Genomic DNA, 20,571 nt, shown 5'->3' on the forward strand with positions numbered 1-20,571 from the left:
TTTAAAATGATATTGGTCTAGACTCACCCAGCAATTATGCCATCAATGAGGAGATTAAGAATTGACTCCCAAAAGTGGGTTGTGGGGCAGCCTTCTCTCTTTCCTCTGGATCAACACACAGTTGATAGGTTTTTCTTGTTGTTGTTGAGACCAATCAATCCGGGTCATGGCACCAAATGGTACCAGTTGATGTTATTCTTTAACAACACAGACCCCAAAACAAGTCAGGAGGAGGAAAATAGGTTTATTCAAATAGGACAAATAATTTACTGACCATCATTTTCACTTGTCTGACCGCTTGCATGATGACGAGTTTCTCACACCACTGGTCTATCTGGGTGATGTTTTTCTCACCTGAATGATCTGAATCAAGGATTTACAGGGACTCTCCGCAGCTACATTGAGGCTATGATTAAGAAGTTGGAGCTCTACTCTATCTGCATTAACAAGGACAACACACAGGTCTTTCCATCATTGTATGATTTTTTTGTGTGCAAATGAACTCAAGCTTACGGACAATGTCAAATGTGATAAAGTGAAGCACCTGAGTGAGTTGGCTGTGCAATTAACTTTCCGGAAACATGACATACAACTGGATTCATTATCCCTTTCATGCCCTGCCTCCAGTCTACTTAGTACCTATGTGAGAGTGGATTCTCGGCCCTCACTAGCATGAAAACTAAATACAGGCACAGACTGTGTGTGGAAAATGATTTAAGACTGAGACTCTCTCCAAAACAAACCAACATTGCAGAGTTATGTGCATCCTTCCAAGCACACCCTTCTCATTAACCTGTGGTGAGTTATTCACAATTTTCAATGAACAAATAAGGTTTTACATGTAAGATGCCTAAATAAATAGCAAAATGATTGATTATTATTATTTTTTTTTGTGCCCTGGTCCTATAAGAGCTCTTTGTCACTTCCCACGAGCCGGGTTGTGACAAAAACTCCCTCATTCTTATGTTTAATAAATGTATTGTATAGTGTGTGTGTGGCAGGCTTACAATGATGGCAAAGAACAATATTTGAGAGTGCGCTGACCCTGGTGCTAGAGGGGGTACACAGTTGGAGTTTGAATGTTTGAAGGGGTACGGGACTATAAAAAGTTTAGGAACCACTGTTGTAGAGCATGAACCTGCAAGAGCAAGTCACTGCTTTGATGTTTGCAGAGAACGACAGGTGGTTTTCCAGGGTCACGCCAAGGCTCTTTGCACTCTGGGAAGGGGACATTATGGAGTTGAGGAATAGCAGCTCCTTCTTGTCGACGTTGAGCTTGAGGTGGTGGGCCGACATCCAAGCTGAGATGTCTGCCAGGCATGCAGAGATTCGTGTTGCCACCTGGGTGTCAGAAGGGGGGGAGGAGAAAAAAAGGTTGAGTGTCATCCGCATGGCAATCTTAGGAGAGACCATGTGAGGATATAATGGAGTGAAGTGACTTGGTGTAGAGAAAAAGGAGAGCAGTCTTGGTTGAATGACTCATCTTGAAGCCAGACTGGTTGGGGTCACAAAGATCGCTCTGAGAGAGACATCTATGGTCAGAGACAGCACGCTCAAGTGTTTTATAAAGAAAAGAAAGAAGGGGTACCGGTGTGTAGTCTTTGACGTCAGAGTCGAGTGATGGTTTCTTGAGGAGCAGCTGGCCATCTTGAAGTCAGAGGGGACGCAGCCAGTGGTCAGGGTTGAGTTGATGAGGGAAGTGTGAAATGCGAGTAGGTCTCCAGATATTGTCTGGAGAATGGAGAGAGGGGATGGGGTAGAGGGGGCAGGTTGTCGGGCGGCCGGACATCGCTAGTCACAGGATTTCATCTGGAGAGAGACGGGAGAAAAAGGTCAAGGCGTAGGGTAGTTCTGTGTGAGTGGGACCAGTGGACTCGATAGGCTGAGTAAATGAGGTGAGGATGTCGTCACAACCTTTTTTTCAAAGTGGTTAACAAAGTTGTGCGCAGACAAGGGTGAAGGAGGGGGAGGAGGATTAAGACGGCGATAGATGACAACAATGTTAAGCTTGAGTGAACAAGTGACAGTGACAGCATGGAATTCAAATTAGGACAGGTGAGTGACGGAGACAAGAGACCATCTCCACTTAGGATTTTTACACATATTTTTACATCTTTATTTAACTAGGCAAGTCAGTTAAGAACACATTCTTATTTTCATTGATGGCCGAGGAACAGTGGGTTAACTGCCTTGTTCAGGGGCTGAACAACAGATTTGTACCTTGTCAGCTTGGGGATTTGATCTAGCAACCTTCCGGTTGGTAGCTCACCACTCCAACCACTAGGCTACCCTGCCGGCCCAGGTGCTCTTTGACTATGAGAGAACACGTAGTCAGATGAAGAGAGAGCAGCTGGAGTAGCAGTGTTCTCTGGGGTAATCCATGTCTCCATCAGGGGTGCTAGATAAGGTAGGCTACTCAGCCCTACTAGCCAAGTACTCTACTAGCCAAGTACTCTACTAGCCAAGTACTCTACTAGCCAAGTACTCTACTAGCCAAGTACTCTACTAGCCAAGTACTCTACCACCATCTACCACCCTCAGAATTACGGTTCAACATTTCACCACAAGATGGAGTAATAATAAAAGGAGAGGCTACTGACCGTGTGTCTAAAACAAATAGAAGTGGAAACTCCTTATTATACAAACACATCAAGCGACATCATTTTGGTTCACCAATGAACCAATACTATCCCTGTGACATATTTCATTCATTCTAATCAATTTTAAAGGATGTTGTGTCCCCACTCTGCAACCTGAAGGCATATGGGATATATGTGGACTTGGATATCCCCACTAGACAGACTTGAGGTTTGTTGGCTCTCCCAGATTCTATTCACACCACTATATTTGTCCACAGCTTTTTGAACGATTCCTGACCATCACAGAGTTATTCAAGCTTAGAATACACAAAATGGTTCTTATGATTCGTATTGCTTTTTATAGTGCCCCAGGAAAATGGTGGATTATTTTCCAGTGAGCCCAGATCAATGTCTATAAAAAGCAATATAGATTTATCCAACAGTATAAGATGCCATTTACCCCCAGAGATGGAAGCCGTAAGACCAGGACACCAGATCTACTGATGAGCTCAATTTGCTCTGCTAATATGTTTCAGGGGGTTGCTTAGCAAAATATCTTATTGGTGAGGGAAAGCTTCCGTGTGTTTGTAACCAAATTTGCTGCAGTACAGGGCTCAGTTATTAGAATGATTAATTATTATGGAAATTAATGGTTCATGATATGCTCCTGACTTTACAGAAGAAGGCCATGTGAAGAATATGGTACCTGTTTGGACAAATTCAGGCTATTCAGTATTTAATAGGTTACATTATGCCTAAATGGCACTGTCTCTTTGATGAGTTAGACAATCCAAAAATCAAATGTAAAAAATCTCGGCAAACGTATAAAATAGTCACTTTATTCTTCACAGGTATCAGTTTTATTTTGTGTTTCTGGGAAGAGTCTGTGGACCGGAGGAGGAAGAATCGAATTTAGTGATTGCTGTAGCTTTAAGAGGTGTGAGTAAAGCCTCAAGCAGTGCTCTCCGGTTCGATATAGCCACATAGAGCTGATGGTCTCTGCGTGAAGGAGCTACGCAAAGGGGACCGGATTCCATGCCAACAACAACAACAACAGCAGCAGCAATGGCAGGTAAGAGAAAACACGACCGTTTAAAACATAACCAAATTATGTGTATATCATGTGCTGAAGATGTAGACGTATGGTAAAATAAATGACATGACACCCTTTCTGATATGTTTTAGAAGCAGAGATGCGTCAGAGGCTACTGTGCACCGTCAAGAAGGAGGTGGGTGTTACCTGACAGCCTGCAACAATGATCGAATCAGAAAAACTAACTATTTGGTTATGAGTTAACTTTCGACATTGCTAAAATAGGCCCGCTCTGACTAGATTGGCTATGTTTTTTTTGTTTTTTTCCCCCAGTTATTTACTTTTACAGTAACTATTCACATTTTCGTTTTGTGAGTACAGATTAGCCTACATACTTTAATAGCTGGTAAAATGGCTCTACATCCACTCATGTGTATTTGCTATCCATCATTGCAAATAAGAGGAACATTGGGACAAGGTGTAATATCTATCAAAGTCGACCATATTCTTAGAAGTAATTAAGTGTTTAATTAGGGGTTTAGGGTAGGCTATATAGTATAAATAATATTGTTTATAGGGTCCAGTCATGGAACTCTAGCCTATAGGGTCCAGTCATGGAACTCTAGCCTATAGGGTCCAGTCATGGAACTCTAGCCTATAGGGTCCAGTCATGGAAGTCTAGCCTATAGGGTCCAGTCATGGAACTCTAGCCTATAGGGTCCAGTCATGGAACTCTATGCTATAGGGTCCAGTCATGGAAGTCTAGCCTATAGGGTCCAGTCATGGAACTCTAGCCTATAGGGTCCAGTCATGGAACTCTAGCCTATAGGGTCCAGTCATGGAAGTCTAGCCTATAGGGTCCAGTCATGGAACTCTAGGCTATAGGGTCCAGTCATGGAAGTCTAGCCTATAGGGTCCAGTCATGGAACTCTAGCCTATAGGGTCCAGTCATGGAACTCTAGGCTATAGGGTCCAGTCATGGAACTCTAGCCTATAGGGTCCATTTATTATTTGAGCCTTCATCAACAGATTGGCCCAAACTCATATGGGTTTTTGTGAAACATAAGGGAAATTGGCTGTTGTTAAACCCATTTATTGTTAATGTTTAACATCAAGTAGAATGCGTTATAATGCAGTCATTCGAGACTCTTAAGCCACGTTCTAATGTCGTAGTGACATCTAATTATGTTACTAACTAAATAAGCTATAGGTATGTTCAATCAATCCATTGAAGAGTTGTTGCATAGAAATCCATGTCATCTTAAAGGTATAGTGCATTTATTTTGTGTGGATGCTATAGTTTATTTTTTGACATCCCAAACACGGCTCTTTACCCATGGTTTTGAATGCAATGCTAACTGACACAATCTGTGTTTGCTAGTATTACTACCTTCATCAAAAATGTCTCGACAAGATATTCTGGAAATTAAAAAATGGAGGAAACAGCAACACCCTAGAGAAGTCTAAAATAAGCTAGAACTGCAACAACAACCAAAAATGATTATCACTTCAATAATAAGGGTTTCTCCTACAGTATTTATATTCTCATCATCGGCATCTTCTTCATCAAATCATTTCAATCTTTCCCAGATGTCTTTAGGTCAGATTGTTAAGCACCACATACTTGGTGTAGTAGGCCGATAATGGATCAAAGAAACACGTTTACTTTCCTCTCCTGTCTTCAGGGGTTCTTTGAGATGTGATTAGTCGGTTTTGTCTATTTATCAGAGGACTCACTCTATCTTTATTGGTGTCATAAAAGGGCGAGACCCGTGTGTCACGCAAACAAAGACATCAAATCAAGTCTGTGTCTGAATGAAGGAAAGATTTCAACTCCCGTCGCTTACTCCTGATCTTCATAAAGGCCTGTCACCAGCCTTATCAGTAGAGCACATACCTACCTGGTGATTAAAAACCTGCCTGTCTTGAGAGGCCCTACTGAGATTCGCTTCCCCCAAGATCCCACATTCATTTCAGCTCCTCAGTGCTCAGCGCTTAAACTGCAGTGGAGCAGAGTGATACAGTGATACAATATGATTATTATTAATATGAAAAAGCACAGACGCCTCTGACCTTGACCTTAGACCTTGAGCACCCTGCAAAAGAGGTTACTGAAAGCAAATGGACCTTGAATCACTAAAAGTGAGCTGTTAAAAGCTTTTTTTTTGTTTTCCATTTCAATTCAAATAGTAGCTATAGAAGACAGGCAGTGGCCAGCTGTTGAGCTTTTAGCATCATGAATGTTCAGCTACTAGGCTACATGCATCAGAAGAAAAAAATGGAATAGAAAGTAGTCTGTATGTACACTTTGTTCTACAAGTCAAGTGTAGTGCGATGTCTGTAATCTGCCTTTGAGTCACAGCCTTAACTATCTAGCTACATTGGTAACACTATATATTAAGGTCCCTTAATGAATTATTTATAAACAGTAATGTAAAGAGTTTACTTACCATTTATTAATCATTATTCCTACATTTGTAAATGTCTCTATAAGTAATCTCTAAATAGTCTCTAGGCTAGCTGATACTAATGCGGCCCATTGGATTCCATGAAAATGTGACACCTAGTGTCACGACTTCCGCCGAAGTCGGTCCCTCTCCTTGTCCGGGCGTGTTCGGTGGTCGACGTCACCGACCTTCTAGCCATCACTGATCCATTTTTCATTTTCCATTGGTTTTGTCTTGTCTTCACACCTGGTTTCATCAATTACATGTTAATTACATTCAATTACATGTTGTGTATTTAACCCTCTGTTTCCCCTCATGTCCTTGTCGGGGATTGTTTTGTTTGTATGTGATGTGCTATTTAGTGTTGGGTTTTGTACCCACTTTGTTATTTTGTACATTTTGGTTGTTTTGGAGTTTTGTCAGCATTTATTAAACAACTCTGTTTGTACCAAGTTCGTTCTCCTGCGCCTGACTTCCCTGCCACCAACACGCACCCCTTACACCTAGCTTTGGGGTGAGTTGCTGCCGGATGCTTTAGCATTAGCTAGCATAGCATGCTGACGAAAAAGGCAGCTTAGTTAAAATTGTCTTTATATAACTTCTAAGAATATTTTCGACTTTAAAATGTATTTTACACCTTGTCCCAATGTTCATCTTATTTGCAATGATGGATAGCAAATACACATGAGTGGATGTAGTGCTATTCTACCAGCTATTAAAGTATGTAGGCTAATCTGTACTCACAAAATGAAAATGTGAATAATGCTGAAAAAGGCAGTTCAATTAAAATAGTGTTTATAAATGCGTAAATGACATTTTACAAATGTAGGAACAATTATCAACAAATGGGAATTAACCTCTTTATCGATGGTTTATTAAGAGACCTTAATAAAAAGTGTTACCACTACATCGGCTAACCTTTTTACAAGTAGCAAGCTGCCAAACTAAGGATATCACCCACAAATGAGATCTATGTGCAGCACCAGTCAGGATCCGATCGTGAACGTTCGCCTGGACATGATTTGTTGTACTCTATGCTCTGTTTGTGTTGGTTCGTTCTTTCTCTCCTGTGTTAGCTTGGATACGGCTTGTCTAATGACGTGGCAGTGATGTGACGTGGCTACGTGCCACTTTGTACAATGTACACCTGGGTCTAGGCCAGAACATTATGCTTGTAGGGTTCAGTGAAGGAAGCATGTGAATAGCCTATACCGGACGTATCTGGGGCTCTCGCTCTCTTTCCCTCGCTCTCCCTCCCCCTCTCCTACACACACACACCTGTGTTTACATAAGGTGAGAGGAGGAGTAGGGCACAGTGGGCAACAGCTCACCTTTCATTTGCTTTTCTGTATCAGACACCTTTTTTTGCCTGGCTTCTTACTTAGGATAAGGTTTCAGCAAGGTCGTAACCAATATATCGCATAATTATGATGCCCAGTCTCAGGGAAACCTCTCGCTGTATCTCCAGGCTAATAGATGTTTTTCATGGTCTCAAATCACACATGAATGGAAGACATTGTAGACAATCATATTATTACCTGGGTGCACAGAGACGCAACAGAAATAACAGGAAAGGAAAGCCTCTGTTGTCATTAATGAGGTGGTAATGAATGTGTTATCAAGCTTTGTGAATAAATGGTGGTTATTACCATTCTTGGCAACTGAATTACATACTACAAATTATAATTATACATGAGTAACATTTTGAAACGTACCCAACAATGCATCCATTTGTGATTATGAAATGCTGTGTTTAAACTGTCCATATTTAGCAAAGGAGACTGAAAATAGCAAGGGAAATCGTTGAGGCCTTACAAGGTTATTTGTTTGCTTCCAGTAGTAGGGAACTGACTTCAATACATTTTGCAATAGGGTGTTTTGAATATTGAACTACCTTTTTTAACCAAGGCATTTCAATGAGAATTCATCTTGCCTCAAGTCTGTCACTTCTCAGTATTTGATTTTGGTGTACGAGTCATTCACTCTAATAATGCACAGTAGGAACAGTGAACAGATGATTTTAGCCAACGGCTTGGCTTACATAATTGCGCTAGTTGTTTTTCACTGTAACATCCCATGGAGATGGGGAAAGGTGGATGGGCCTTGGTCTGTCTTCCCTCTTTTTCCGATTGTGGCTGTGTAGCAGGAGTTAATGGGAAGACTGTGTAAATAGACTCTATCCAAGCCCCCTTATGCAGTAGTGGAGGCTTGCCAGGTTTGATGAGATTTTATCCTCACTGTGACAGCAGAGATGAAGAGTGATACTTGAAAGAGAATGACACCAGCACTTGCTGTTGCAGAACACGACAGTAAAGGTTCATATTGTGCATGGAAGTGATCTTGTTCTTTGGGCAATTAACAAGTTACCTATTACCTGTCAAAAGTATTACTGCTCATAGGGGGCACCAAATATATTTAGCCTAAACAAGAGAAATGGAAGAGAAGTGTACTCTAGCGTCAAAAGTGCAAATAAGGTTAAAAGTTTTTGGGAACTAGATTAATATACACAGTTTCAAGGGGCCAACATATTTATTGTTATAGAATTAAACACAGTCAGTATTACATGCTGATCAGACAGGACACGTCGCGTGCACGAGTGTCGCAAAATACATTTAGAAATCCATGTGATTCAATTATTGCACACACACTGCTCGCGTGCGCCAAAGAGCGTCTGCGTTGCCAAGAGCTAAAATAGAAGTCCTTTCTATTTCTGATGCAGATCGCGCTGCAAGTCCTGTCTCTCCCATCTCCTCATTGGTTTATAGAAGCAGATACCCACATGCCATCTCCTCACTGGTTATACCCACATGGGTGATTGAAAGATGAAGTGTTTTGCCGGTTGTCGTGGTAATACTATGAAAGTGTAGATGCCAATCACCATATAAGTTCAAATATGAAAAGGCCTGGAAGCAGGACAGATGACTAGAAACTATTCGGTTGGCCGTTTTATGTGTGGATTAATTGTCAGAGTAGAGGACCTTGTGCATTTCAGGTAAAATAACAACTCAATGTTTATATCCCAGGACAAATTAGCTAGCAACAGCAAGCTAGCTAAATAGGACAAATTAGCTAGCAAGTGCAAGCTAACTAGCTAAATTGCCATACATGTTTAATGCTTTTCGACCTGTCCCCAAATGAATGTCATTGGTTCAGAGTTTGTTTTAATATTTTAACCTGCGTGTTGTGATCGCGTTTGGTGTAGGGGGACATAGCACGATAGCGCACGATGGCGCACGCACACAGACAGTTTGGGTTCTGTGTTAGAGGTCGAGCGATTACGATTTTTCAGTGCCGATACCGATACCGATTATTGGAAGACCAAATAAAGCTGATGCCAATTTTTTATTTGTAATTTGTAATAATGACAATACTGAATGAACACTTTCATTTTAACTTAATATAATAAATCAATAAAATCAATTTAGCCTCAAATAAATAATGAAACATGTTCTATTTGGATGAAATAATGCAAAAACAAAGTGTTGGAGAAGAAAGTAAAAGTGCAATATGTGCCATGTAAAAAAGCTCATGTTTAAGCTCCTTGCTCAGAACATGATAACATATGAAAGCTGGTGGTTCCTTTTAACATGAGTCTTCAATATTCCCAGGTAAGAAGTTTTAGGTTGTAGTTATTATAGAAATTATAGGACTATTTCTCTCTATACCATTTGTATTTCATATACCTTTGACTATTGGATGTTCTTATAGGCACTATAGTATTGCCAGTGTAACAAAATAGCTTCCGTCCCTCTCCTCGCCCCTACCTGGGCTCGAACCAGGAACACATCGACAACAGCCACCCTCGAAGCATCGTTACCCATCGCTCCACAAAAGCCGCGGCCCTTGCAGTGCAAGGGGAACAACTACTTCAAGGTCTCAGACCGAGTGACGTCACTGATTGAAACGCTGTTAGCACGCACCCCGCTAACTAGCTCGCCATTTCACATCGGTTATACCAGCCTAATCTCGGGAGTTGATAGGCTTGAAGTCATAAATAGCTCAATGCTTGAAGCACAGCGAAGAGCTGCTGGCAAACGCACGAAAGTGCTGTTTGAATGAATGCTTACGAGCCTGCTGCAGCCTACCACCGCTCAGTCAGGCTGCTCTATCAAATATTAAATCATAGACTTAATTATAACATAATAACGCACAGAAATACGAGCCTTAGGTGATTAATATGGTCAAATCCAGAAACGATCATTTAGAAAACAAAACGTTTATTCTTTCAGTGAAATACGGAAACGTTACGTATTTTATCTAACGGGTGGCATCCCTAAGTCTAAATATTGCTGTTACATTGCACAACCTTCAATGTTATGTCATAATTATATACAATTCTGGGAAAATAATTACTGTCTTTGTTATGAATAAATGGTTTTCACACAGTTCGCAGCGAGCTAGGCGGCCCAAACTGCTGCATATACACTGACTCTGTTTGCACGGAACGCAAGAGAAGTGACTAGTTAAAAGAATGTTAGCAGGCAATCTTAAATAAATATGCAGGTTTAAAAATATATACTTGTGTATTGATTTTAAGACAGGCATTGATGTTTATGGTTTGGTACCCAATTGGTGCAACGACAGTGCTTTTTTCGCGAATGCGCTTGTTAAATCATCACCCGTTTGGCGAAGTAGGCTGTGATTCGATGAGAAATTAACAGGCACTGCATTGATTATATGCAACGCAGGACAAGCTAGATAAACTAGTAATATCATCAACCATGTGTAGTTAACTAGTGATTATGTTAAGATTGATTGTTTTTTACCTGCTAGCTAGCAACTTACCTTGGCTTCTTGCTGCACTTGCGTAACAGGTAGTCAGCCTGCCACGCAGTCTCCTTGTGGAGTGCAATGTAATCGGCCACAATCGGTGTCCAAAATCGCTGATCACCGATTGTTATGAAAACTTGAAATCGGCCCAAATCAATCGGCCATTCCGATTAATTGGTCGACCTTTAGTCAGTATCCCTCCACCTAACTGGTTCCTATGCTGATGAAGGGAAATGCGAACCAATGATCATGCATAATACCAGTCATCTGTTTTTCTCATTGATTAATTAGCTTGTTGACGTTCTCTGTCACTGTTGCCTCAGTCCCTACCAGCTACAGTATCTCTCAGATAGCTGGTGGGGACTGAGGCAACAGAATGACACGTGCCGTCGCCATAGAAACCTGCAGGTCGTCAGCTAATACAGCTCACCAGTTAGATTCTGTGATGACTGAATAGGATCCAGATTCTGACTGATGATGGGATAGAACCAGTAATGCCTGAGAGAAGTGATGTTACCCCAGTTTGCACATTTACTTTAGCTGCCAACCAATCAATGCACATTTGCTGTGCCCCATTGTATTTCAGTGGTTTGATTTAGTTTTTTGGTAAAGATTCACATTAACACATCCATGTATTACACATCTATAAGCATTTCATCAATGAACAAGACATAGCTACATACATACAGCATTATTGAAGCTTAATGAATGTATTTCATAGCATGTTGGTATCCATAAATAATAGATGATTAATAGAGGAAGCAAATTCTGCTTGATAACGTGATGTTATAAAGAAATGTTTTACACTGAACGAAAATATAAACGTAACATGTACAGTGTAGGTGTTGTTCACATGTTTCATAAGCTGAAGTAAAAGATCCCAGAAATGGTCCATATGCATAAAAAGCTTATTTCTCTCAAATGCCAAGATAATCCATCCACCTGACAGGTGTAGCATATCAAAATGCAGATTAAACTGCATGATCATTACACGCTGTATGTCTCTCTCAAATGTCAATATGCCTTGTATACTGTTGTTCAGGTTAGTTATCATTGTTTTAGTTTACAATGGAGCCCCTAGTTCCACTCTTCATACCCCTGATACCTCCTTTGTCCCACCTCCCACACATGCGGTGACCTCACCCATTACAACCAGCATGTCCAGAGATACAACCTCTCTCATCATCACCCAGTGCCTGGGCTTACCTCCGCTGTACCCGCACCCCACCATACCCCTGTCTGCGCATTATGCCCTGAATATATTCTACAATGCCCAGAAATCTGCTCCTTTTATTCTCTGTCCCCAACGCTCTAGGCGACCAGTTTTGATAGCCTTTAGCCGCACCCTCATACTACTCCTGCTCTGTTCCGCGGGTGATGTGGAGGTAAACCCAGGACCTGCATGTCCCCAGGCACCCTCATTTGTTGACTTCTGTGATCGAAAAAGCCTTGGTTTCATGCATGTCAACATCAGAAGCCTCCTCCCTAAGTTTGTTTTACTCACTGCTTTAGCAAACTCTGCTAACCCTGATGTCCTTTGCCGTGTCTGAATCCTGGCTCAGGAAGGCCACCAAAAATTCTGAGATTTCCATACCCAACTATAACATTTACCGTCAAGATAGAACTGCCAAAGGGGGAGGAGTTGCAGTCTACTGCAGAGATAGCCTGCAAAGTAATGTCATACTTTCCAGGTCCATACCCAAACAGTTCGAACTACTAATTTTAAAAATTACTCTCTCCAGAAATAAGTCTCTCACTGTTGCCGCTTTGCTACCGACCCCCCTCAGCAATTTGTGAATTGATCGCCCCCCATCTAGCTTCAGAATTTGTTCTGTTAGGTGACCTAAACTGGGATATGCTTAACACCCCGGCAGTCCTACAATCTAAGCTAGATGCCCTCAATCTCACACAAATCATCAAGGAACCCACCAGGTACAACCCTAAATCTGTAAACAAGGGCACCCTCATAGACGTCATCCTGACCAACTGGCCCTCCAAATACACCTCCGCTGTCTTCAACCAGGATCTCAGCGATCACTGCCTCATTGCCTGTATCCGCTACGGAGCCGCAGTCAAACGACCACCCCTCATCACTGTCAAACGCTCCCTAAAACACTTCTGTGAGCAGGCCTTTCTAATCGACCTGGCCCGGGTATCCTGGAAGGACATTGACCTCATCCTGTCAGTTGAGGATGCCTGGTCATTCTTTAAAAGTAACTTCCTCGCCATTTTAGATAAGCATGCTCCGTTCAAAAAATGCAGAACTAAGAACAGATAAATCCCTTGGTTCACTCCAGACCTGACTGCCCTCGACCAGCACAAAAACATCCTGTGGCGGACTGCAATAGCATCGAATAGTCCCCACGATATGCAACTGTTCAGGGAAGTCAGGAACCAATACACACAGTCAGTCAGGAAAGCTAAGGCCAGCTTCTTCAGGCAGAAATTTGCATCCTGTAGCTCCAACTCCAAAAAGTTCTGGGACACTGTGAAATCCATGGAGAAGAAGAGCACCTCCTACCAGCTGCCCACTGCACTGAGGCTAGGTAACACGGTCACCACCGATAAATCCATGATTATCGAAAACTTCAACAAGCATTTCTCAACGGCTGGCCATGCCTTCCGCCTGGCTACTCCAACCTCGGCCAACAGCTCCCCCCGCAGCTACTCGCCCAAGCCTCTCCAGGTTCTCCTTTACCCAAATCCAGATAGCAGATGTTCTGAAAGAGCTGAAAAACCTGGACCCGTACAAATCAGCTGGGCTTGACAATCTGGACCCTCTATTTCTGAAACTATCCGCCGCCATTGTCGCAACCCCTATTACCAGCCTGTTCAACCTCTCTTTCATATCGTCTGAGATCCCCAAGGATTGGAAATCTGCCGCAGTCATCCCCCTCTTCAAAGGGGGAGACACCCTGGACCCAAACTGTTACGGACCTATATCCATCCTGCCCTGCCTATCTAAGGTCTTCGAAAGCCAAGTCAAGCCAGGTCACTGACCATCTCGAATCCCACCGTACCTTCTCCGCTGTGCAATCTGGTTTCCGAGCCGGTCACGGGTGCACCTCAGCCACGCTCAAGGTACTAAACGATATCATAACCTCCATCGATAAAATACAGTACTGTGCAACTGTCTTCATCGACCTTGCCAAGGCTTTCGACTCTGTCAATCACCATATTCTTATCGGCAGACTCAGTAGCCTCAGTTTTTCTGATGACTGCCTTGCCTGGTTCACCAACTACTTTGCAGACAGAGTTCAGTGTGTCAAATCGGAGGGCATGCTGTCCGGTCCTCTGGCAGTCTCTATGGGGGTGCAACAGGGTTCAATTCTCGGGCCGACTCTTTTCTCTGTATATATCAACGATGTTGCTCTTGCTGCGGGCGATTCCCTGATCCACCTCTATGCAGACGACACCATTCTATATACTTCCGGCCCGTCCTTGGACACTGTGCTATCTAACCTCCAAACGAGCTTCAATGCCATACAACACTCCTTCCGTGGCCTCCAACTGCTCTTAAACGCTAGTAAAACCAAATGCATGCTTTTCAACCGTTCGCTGCCTGCACCCGCACGCCTGACTAGCATCACCACCCTGGATGGTTCCGACCTTGAATATGTGGACATCTATAAGTACCTAGGTGTCTGGCTAGACTGTAAACTCTCCTTCCAGACTCATATCAAACATCTCCAATCGAAAATCAAATCTAGAGTCGGCTTTCTATTCCGCAACAAAGCCTCCTTCACTCACGCCGCCAAACTTACCCTAGTAAAACTGACTATCCTACCGATCCTCGACTTCGCGATGTCATCTACAAAATAGCTTCCAACACTCTACTCAGCAAACTGGATGCAGTTTATCACAGTGCCATCCGTTTTGTCACTAAAGCACCTTATACCACCCACCACTGCGACCTGTATGCTCTAGTCGGCTGGCCCTCGCTACATATTCGTCGCCAGACCCACTGGCTCCAGGTCATCTACAAGTCCATGCTAGGTAAAGCTCCGCCTTATCTCAGTTCACTGGTCACGATGGCAACACCCACCCGTAGCACGCGCTCCAGCAGGTGTATCTCACTGATCATCCCTAAAGCCAACACCTCATTTGGCCGCCTTTCGTTCCAGTTCTCTGCTGCCTGTGACTGGAACGAATTGCAAAAATCGCTGAAGTTGGAGACTTTTATCTCACTCACCAACTTCAAACATCTGCTATCTGAGCAGCTAACCGATCGCTGCAGCTGTACATAGTCTATCGGTAAATAGCCCACCCATTTTTACCTACCTCATCCCCATACTGTTTTTATTTATTTACTTTTCTGCTCTTTTGCACACCAATATCTCTACCTGTACATGACCATCTGATCATTTATCACTCCAGTGTTAATCTGCAAAATTGTAATTATTCGCCTACCTCCTCATGCCTTTTGCACACAATGTATATAGACTCTTTTTTTTCTACTGTGTTATTGACTTGTTAATTGTTTACTCCATGTGTAACTCTGTGTTGTCTGTTCACACTGCTATGCTTTATATTGGCCAGGTCGCAGTTGCAAATGAGAACTTGTTCTCAACTAGCCTACCTGGTTAAATAAAGGTGAAATAAATAAATATAAATAAACACAGGTGCACCTTGTACTGGGGACAATAAAAGGCCACTCTAAAATGTGCTGTTTTGTCACACAACACAATGCCACAGATGTCTCAAGTTTTGAGGGAGCGTGCGATTGGCGTGCTGAATGCAGGAATGTCCACCAAAGCTTTTGCCAAATAACTGAATATTAATTTCTCTACCATAAACCGCTTCCAACCCCATTAGAGAATGTGGCAGTATGTCCAACCTGCCTCCCAACTGCAGACCACGTGTATTGCGTCATGTTTGTGAGCGGATGTCAATGTTGTGAACAGAGTGCCCTGCCCCATGGTGGCGGTGGGCTTATGGAATGGGTAGGCATAATCTATGGACAACGAACACAATTGTATTTCATTGATGGCAATTTTAATAAACAGAGACACCTTGACGAGATCCTGAGGCCCATTGTGAGGCATGTCGTTATTCCCAGTCATATGAAATCCATAGATTAGGGCCTAATGAATATATTTCAATTGACTGATTTTCTTATGTAAACTGTAACTCTGTAAAACCTTTGAAATTGTTGCATGTTGCGTTTATATTTTCGCTCAGTATACTGTACATTACAACGTAGGTCTAGATTTGACATTTAATGTCCAGTTAAAGCTGACATTTGTGAGTGCCTCCCTGCTGGGAGGAAGCGTTTCCAAGAGGCTGTGAACCTTTTGTAGTAAGACTCAAGTGAGAGAAACAAGAGTAAGCCTTCATTTAAATACATCACAACATGTATTCCCATTGGTGAGAAGAGAGCAAGGTAATTATTGCCCAGGTATGCCCATAGGTTGTTTAGCATGTGTGATAAAGTTGCATTATTCAGCTGCTGTTCATTGGCCATAGAGTAATACGTGACTGACATTCTACACGTGGCTAAGGACTTGTCAACATCAGATATTACTATATACCGGTATTGATGCACGGACTGGTTTGAGTTTTTGCTTTACCTTCTATAATGGTATTTTAATGTTTGGTTTGTTAAATGTGGTATGCCGTGTGTAACGTCCATTTTTATAGTTTACTCCGCCACTTGAGTCATCTCTCTCCATGTTTGCTTTCCACACAGACCTAGCCCCGCCCCCTGTCACTCAAGGAGCGCATTTGCTGTTGCTCGAACACGAGACACTTGACTTCAGTCTGCGTGGTTAATGCAGCACATGCAACAATGTTGATGACAACGATGCTGTTTCAACTTTGCTTCTTGATATAAATCCACAAGCGTTCTATAATTACACTATTAGTTTATTTCTGCAAACAGCTAGTTTGTCTTTTCTTAGAAAGTTGTGGCTAAGCCGTGTTAGCCGCTAATGCTGATCGCTAGCTAGGCAAACATAACTATACAGCCTAATAACAGTGATGGTGTAGGCCTAAATCAGCATGTTGTTTGTGCAACAGTTCTAAATCAAAGAGGAATAGGTAAAGCATGAATATGTGCCCTACATGAAGGGGCTAAGAGAATGCATTTAATGTAGCCAAAGATAGGGCTCCCTAGGAAACACTGACCAAGACTTTGGTTCCTATTACCCTGTCACAATAACTCCTCCGTGGCATTTTAATTAATTGGCATGACAAACAATATTTTATTCAAAGTGCCCAATATTATCATCTAACTAGTTAAATAAAGGTTATTTAAAGGTTATTTAAAAAATATTAATTAGAATATTCATTAATTTCCCAAGATTCTAACAGTTCACCTCATTGTTTTGATCTAAGTTGTAATTGCAACATGTAGTTAAAAATAAACCCTGGATTTTTTTGCCCTTATATCATACAGCCTTATGTGTCCGTGTGGAAATGATCTGAAATGAGTGCAGAAGTTAATGCAAATGCTGAAAGTTATTTTTGGTTGAAGTTTAATTGAACAGTATAAAACAATCAGAATGGAGAGGGACCCATTGAAATCACATAGAGTGTAGGGTCACACACTACTCATAGAAAATGTGTAACTTTTATTATTCAAAAACATAAAATACCGTCAAAACAATTTCAAATGTATTAAATTGATCCTACCTGTGCACATGGAGAGGAAACAATGTGAATATGTTATTATTTTGACCTTTATTTAACTAGGCAAGTCAGTTAAGAACAAATTCTTATTTACAATGACAGCCTAAGAACAGTGGGTTTAACTGCCTTGTTCAGGGGCAGAACTATAGATTTTTACCTTGTCAGCTCGGGGATTCGATCTAGCAACCTTTTGGTTACTGGCCCAACGCTCTAACCACTAGGCTATCTGCCGCCCTATAACTGACCGTCATGCGGTCATTTAGACCGCCATTTAGACCGCCTTACCGATTGAAACAACATGATCTAGATTTCAATCGAGGACAAGCGAACTGAATGAACAACAAAGGCCAAATTAAAGTATAAACATTTTGTTACAATTGTTTGGGGAGGGGCCTCATCTCCGAGGGATGATCCTCGGAGTCAGATGTTGTGATGCTGGTAGCCCTGTGCGGGGCAGCTGGCATCGAAACACCCCCAGAAAGAATGTGAGTTACTCACCAGGGAGAAGGGACAAACCATGCAACATTTTAACCAGGGAGATGGGACACGTCCCAAGCAACGACTGGCTCTAGAAATTGGAAACAAATGTATTAATTATATGGAAAAGAGATCCCAACGCAAGAATGAGTGCCAGAATTGAACATCTGCTGATGTGTTTAGATGAAATGCAGGTCTGCTTGTACATATAACCTAACCAAATGCTATGTAGATGCAAGTAGAACCTAACCATGTATGTGGTAATGTGATTTGAATAGATAAATGAATTATGATGACGCATGGCCTGCTGAGCACCAGAATCTTAGTTTCATCTGCATCTACTTCTGCGTAGAAACCGACTGAATGCTACGTCTGCTCGTACCTAGAATCCAACCACACATGCTGTAATGCGAGGAGGTAGGGACACATGTCAATGCAGGCCTGTAGAGTGACAAACATTGTTCAATTTGAGAATGTGTAATAATGATTAACCACCTTTTCATTTACTATTACAATAATAACAAACATTTGTAATTGGATACTCAACAACTGTGGCTACGGAATGAGAATTATATGAACGAAGCAATAATGAATGACCAACAACTCTATATGCATGACTAATTATTATTCACATGAAATTACAAACTATCCAATAACTATAATTTGAGGTATCGTGGAGCCATTATGAAGTTTATTAATTGAGCCTAACAAATGAAAGGTAGGCAGAGGACAACCAATCAACCTACAGTAGTTGTTGGAGAGTGAGGGTACATAGTCTACACCAGGTATCATTTGTCTTGAGTATATGGTCAGGGGTCCGGAACAGAATTACAAATAATTTATAGGCTGCCAAAACATATAAACTCAGCAGAAAAAGAAACGTCCCTTTTTCACCGCAGCCAATTTATCCAGTTATATTAATTGTGATGTAAAAATAACTTTAAGACGCTGAAAAAGTTAATAATAATGCAACGTTGAAGAGAATAGCTATGAATTAGCATGATCATGATGTTAGCTCACCCTTTTGAAAATTAAACTACTAGAGCACGTAATACTTCCAAATACGATTTCACAAAATCGTCAACTAAATAGAGTCTTTATAGAGAATAGAATAGAGGAATCAAAATGAGTTGAATGAGTACTCAAGTAATCTTGAAGCTTGGAGCACTGGCCCCAGATATGGAAGGAAGTATGCCTTGTGCTGCAACTACTTTGGCGATTAACTACGAGACTGTGCTTCAAAGACGAGAGCAATAATTCAGCAGTAAACTGTTTAGTGACGAGAGCTTGTGATAGAAGTTGGCCGCCAGGCCCAATTTGCGTACATAAATTATCAGTGGCATGACCGTGTGACAAACAATAAGCTATGATCATGCTAGTTACTTTGACATTGTATGGTGTAGACTGATAGCCGACCTGTCTATGCATGGTGTTTGGAAGATTCCCAAAGATTGGAAAGCAGCATCGGTCATCCCCCTCTTCAAAGGGGGGGACACTCTTGACCCAAACTGATATATCTATCCTACCCTGTCTTTCTAAGGTCTTCGAAAGCCAAGTTAACAAACAGATTACCGACCATTTCAAATCCCACCGTACCTTCTCCGCTATGCAATCTGGTTTCAGAGCTGGTCATGGGTGCACCTCAGCCACGCTCAAGGTCCTATATGATATCATAACCGCCATCGATAAGAAACAATACTGTGCAGCCGTTTTCATCGACCTGGCTAAGGCTTTCGACTCTGTCAATCACAACATCCTTATCGGCAGACTCAACAGCCTTGGTTTCTCAAATAATTGCCTCGCCTGGTTCACCAACTACTTCTCTGATAGAGTTCAGTGTGTCAAATCGGAGGGCCGGTTGTCCGGGCCTCTGGCAGTCTCTATGGGGGTGCCACAGGGTTCAATTCTTGGGCCGACTCTCTTCTCTGTATATATCAATGATGTCGCTCTTGCTGCTGGTGAGTCTTATCCACCTCTACGCAGACGACACCATTCTGTATACCTTTGGCCCTTCTTTGGACACTGTGTTAACTACCCTCCAGACGAGCTTCAATGCCATACAACTCTCCTTCCGTGGCCTCCAACTGCTCTTAAATACAAGTAAAACTAAATGCATGCTCTTCAACCGATTGCTGCCCGCACGGCCAGCATCACTACTCTGGACGGTTCTGACTTAGAATATGTGGACAACTACAAATACCTAGGTGTCTGGTTAGACTGTAAACTCTCATTCCAGACTCACATCAAACATCTCCAAACCAAAATTAAATCTAGAATTGGGTTCCTATTTCGCAACAAAGCATCCTTCACTCATGCTGCCAAACATACCCTTGTAAAACTGACCATCCTACCGATCCTCGACTTCGGCAATGTCATTTACAAAATAGTCTCCAACACTCTACTCAACAAATTGGATGCAGTCTATCACAGTGCCATCTGTTTTGTCACCAAAGCCCCATATACTACCCACCACTGCGACTTTACGCTCTCGTTGGCAGGCCCTCCCTTCACACTCGTCGCCAAACCCACTGGCTCCAGGTCATCTACAAGACCCTGCTAGGTAAAGCCACGCCTTATCTCAGTTCGCTGGTCACCATAGCAGCACCAACCCGTAGCATGCGCTCCAGCAGGTATA

General features: G+C 42.2%; 1 protein-coding gene across 2 annotated transcripts in view; it reads left to right on the forward strand.

The window, feature by feature from the left end:
- Positions 1 to 3,559: 3,559 nt before the first annotated feature.
- sgsm1a (small G protein signaling modulator 1a) overlaps positions 3,560 to 20,571 on the forward strand; it is a 92,487-nt gene continuing 75,475 nt past the window's right edge. For both annotated transcript variants that reach the window (XM_029677533.2, XM_029677534.2), the window contains exons 1-2: positions 3,560 to 3,651; positions 3,765 to 3,808. In XM_029677533.2, the coding sequence (XP_029533393.2) occupies positions 3,615 to 3,651; positions 3,765 to 3,808 (81 nt within the window). In that variant the 5' untranslated portion in view covers positions 3,560 to 3,614. The remainder of the gene's footprint in view (positions 3,652 to 3,764; positions 3,809 to 20,571) is intronic.

This window comes from Oncorhynchus nerka, linkage group LG13 (genome assembly GCF_034236695.1).
Source record: "Oncorhynchus nerka isolate Pitt River linkage group LG13, Oner_Uvic_2.0, whole genome shotgun sequence".
Taxonomy (NCBI): domain Eukaryota; kingdom Metazoa; phylum Chordata; class Actinopteri; order Salmoniformes; family Salmonidae; genus Oncorhynchus; species Oncorhynchus nerka.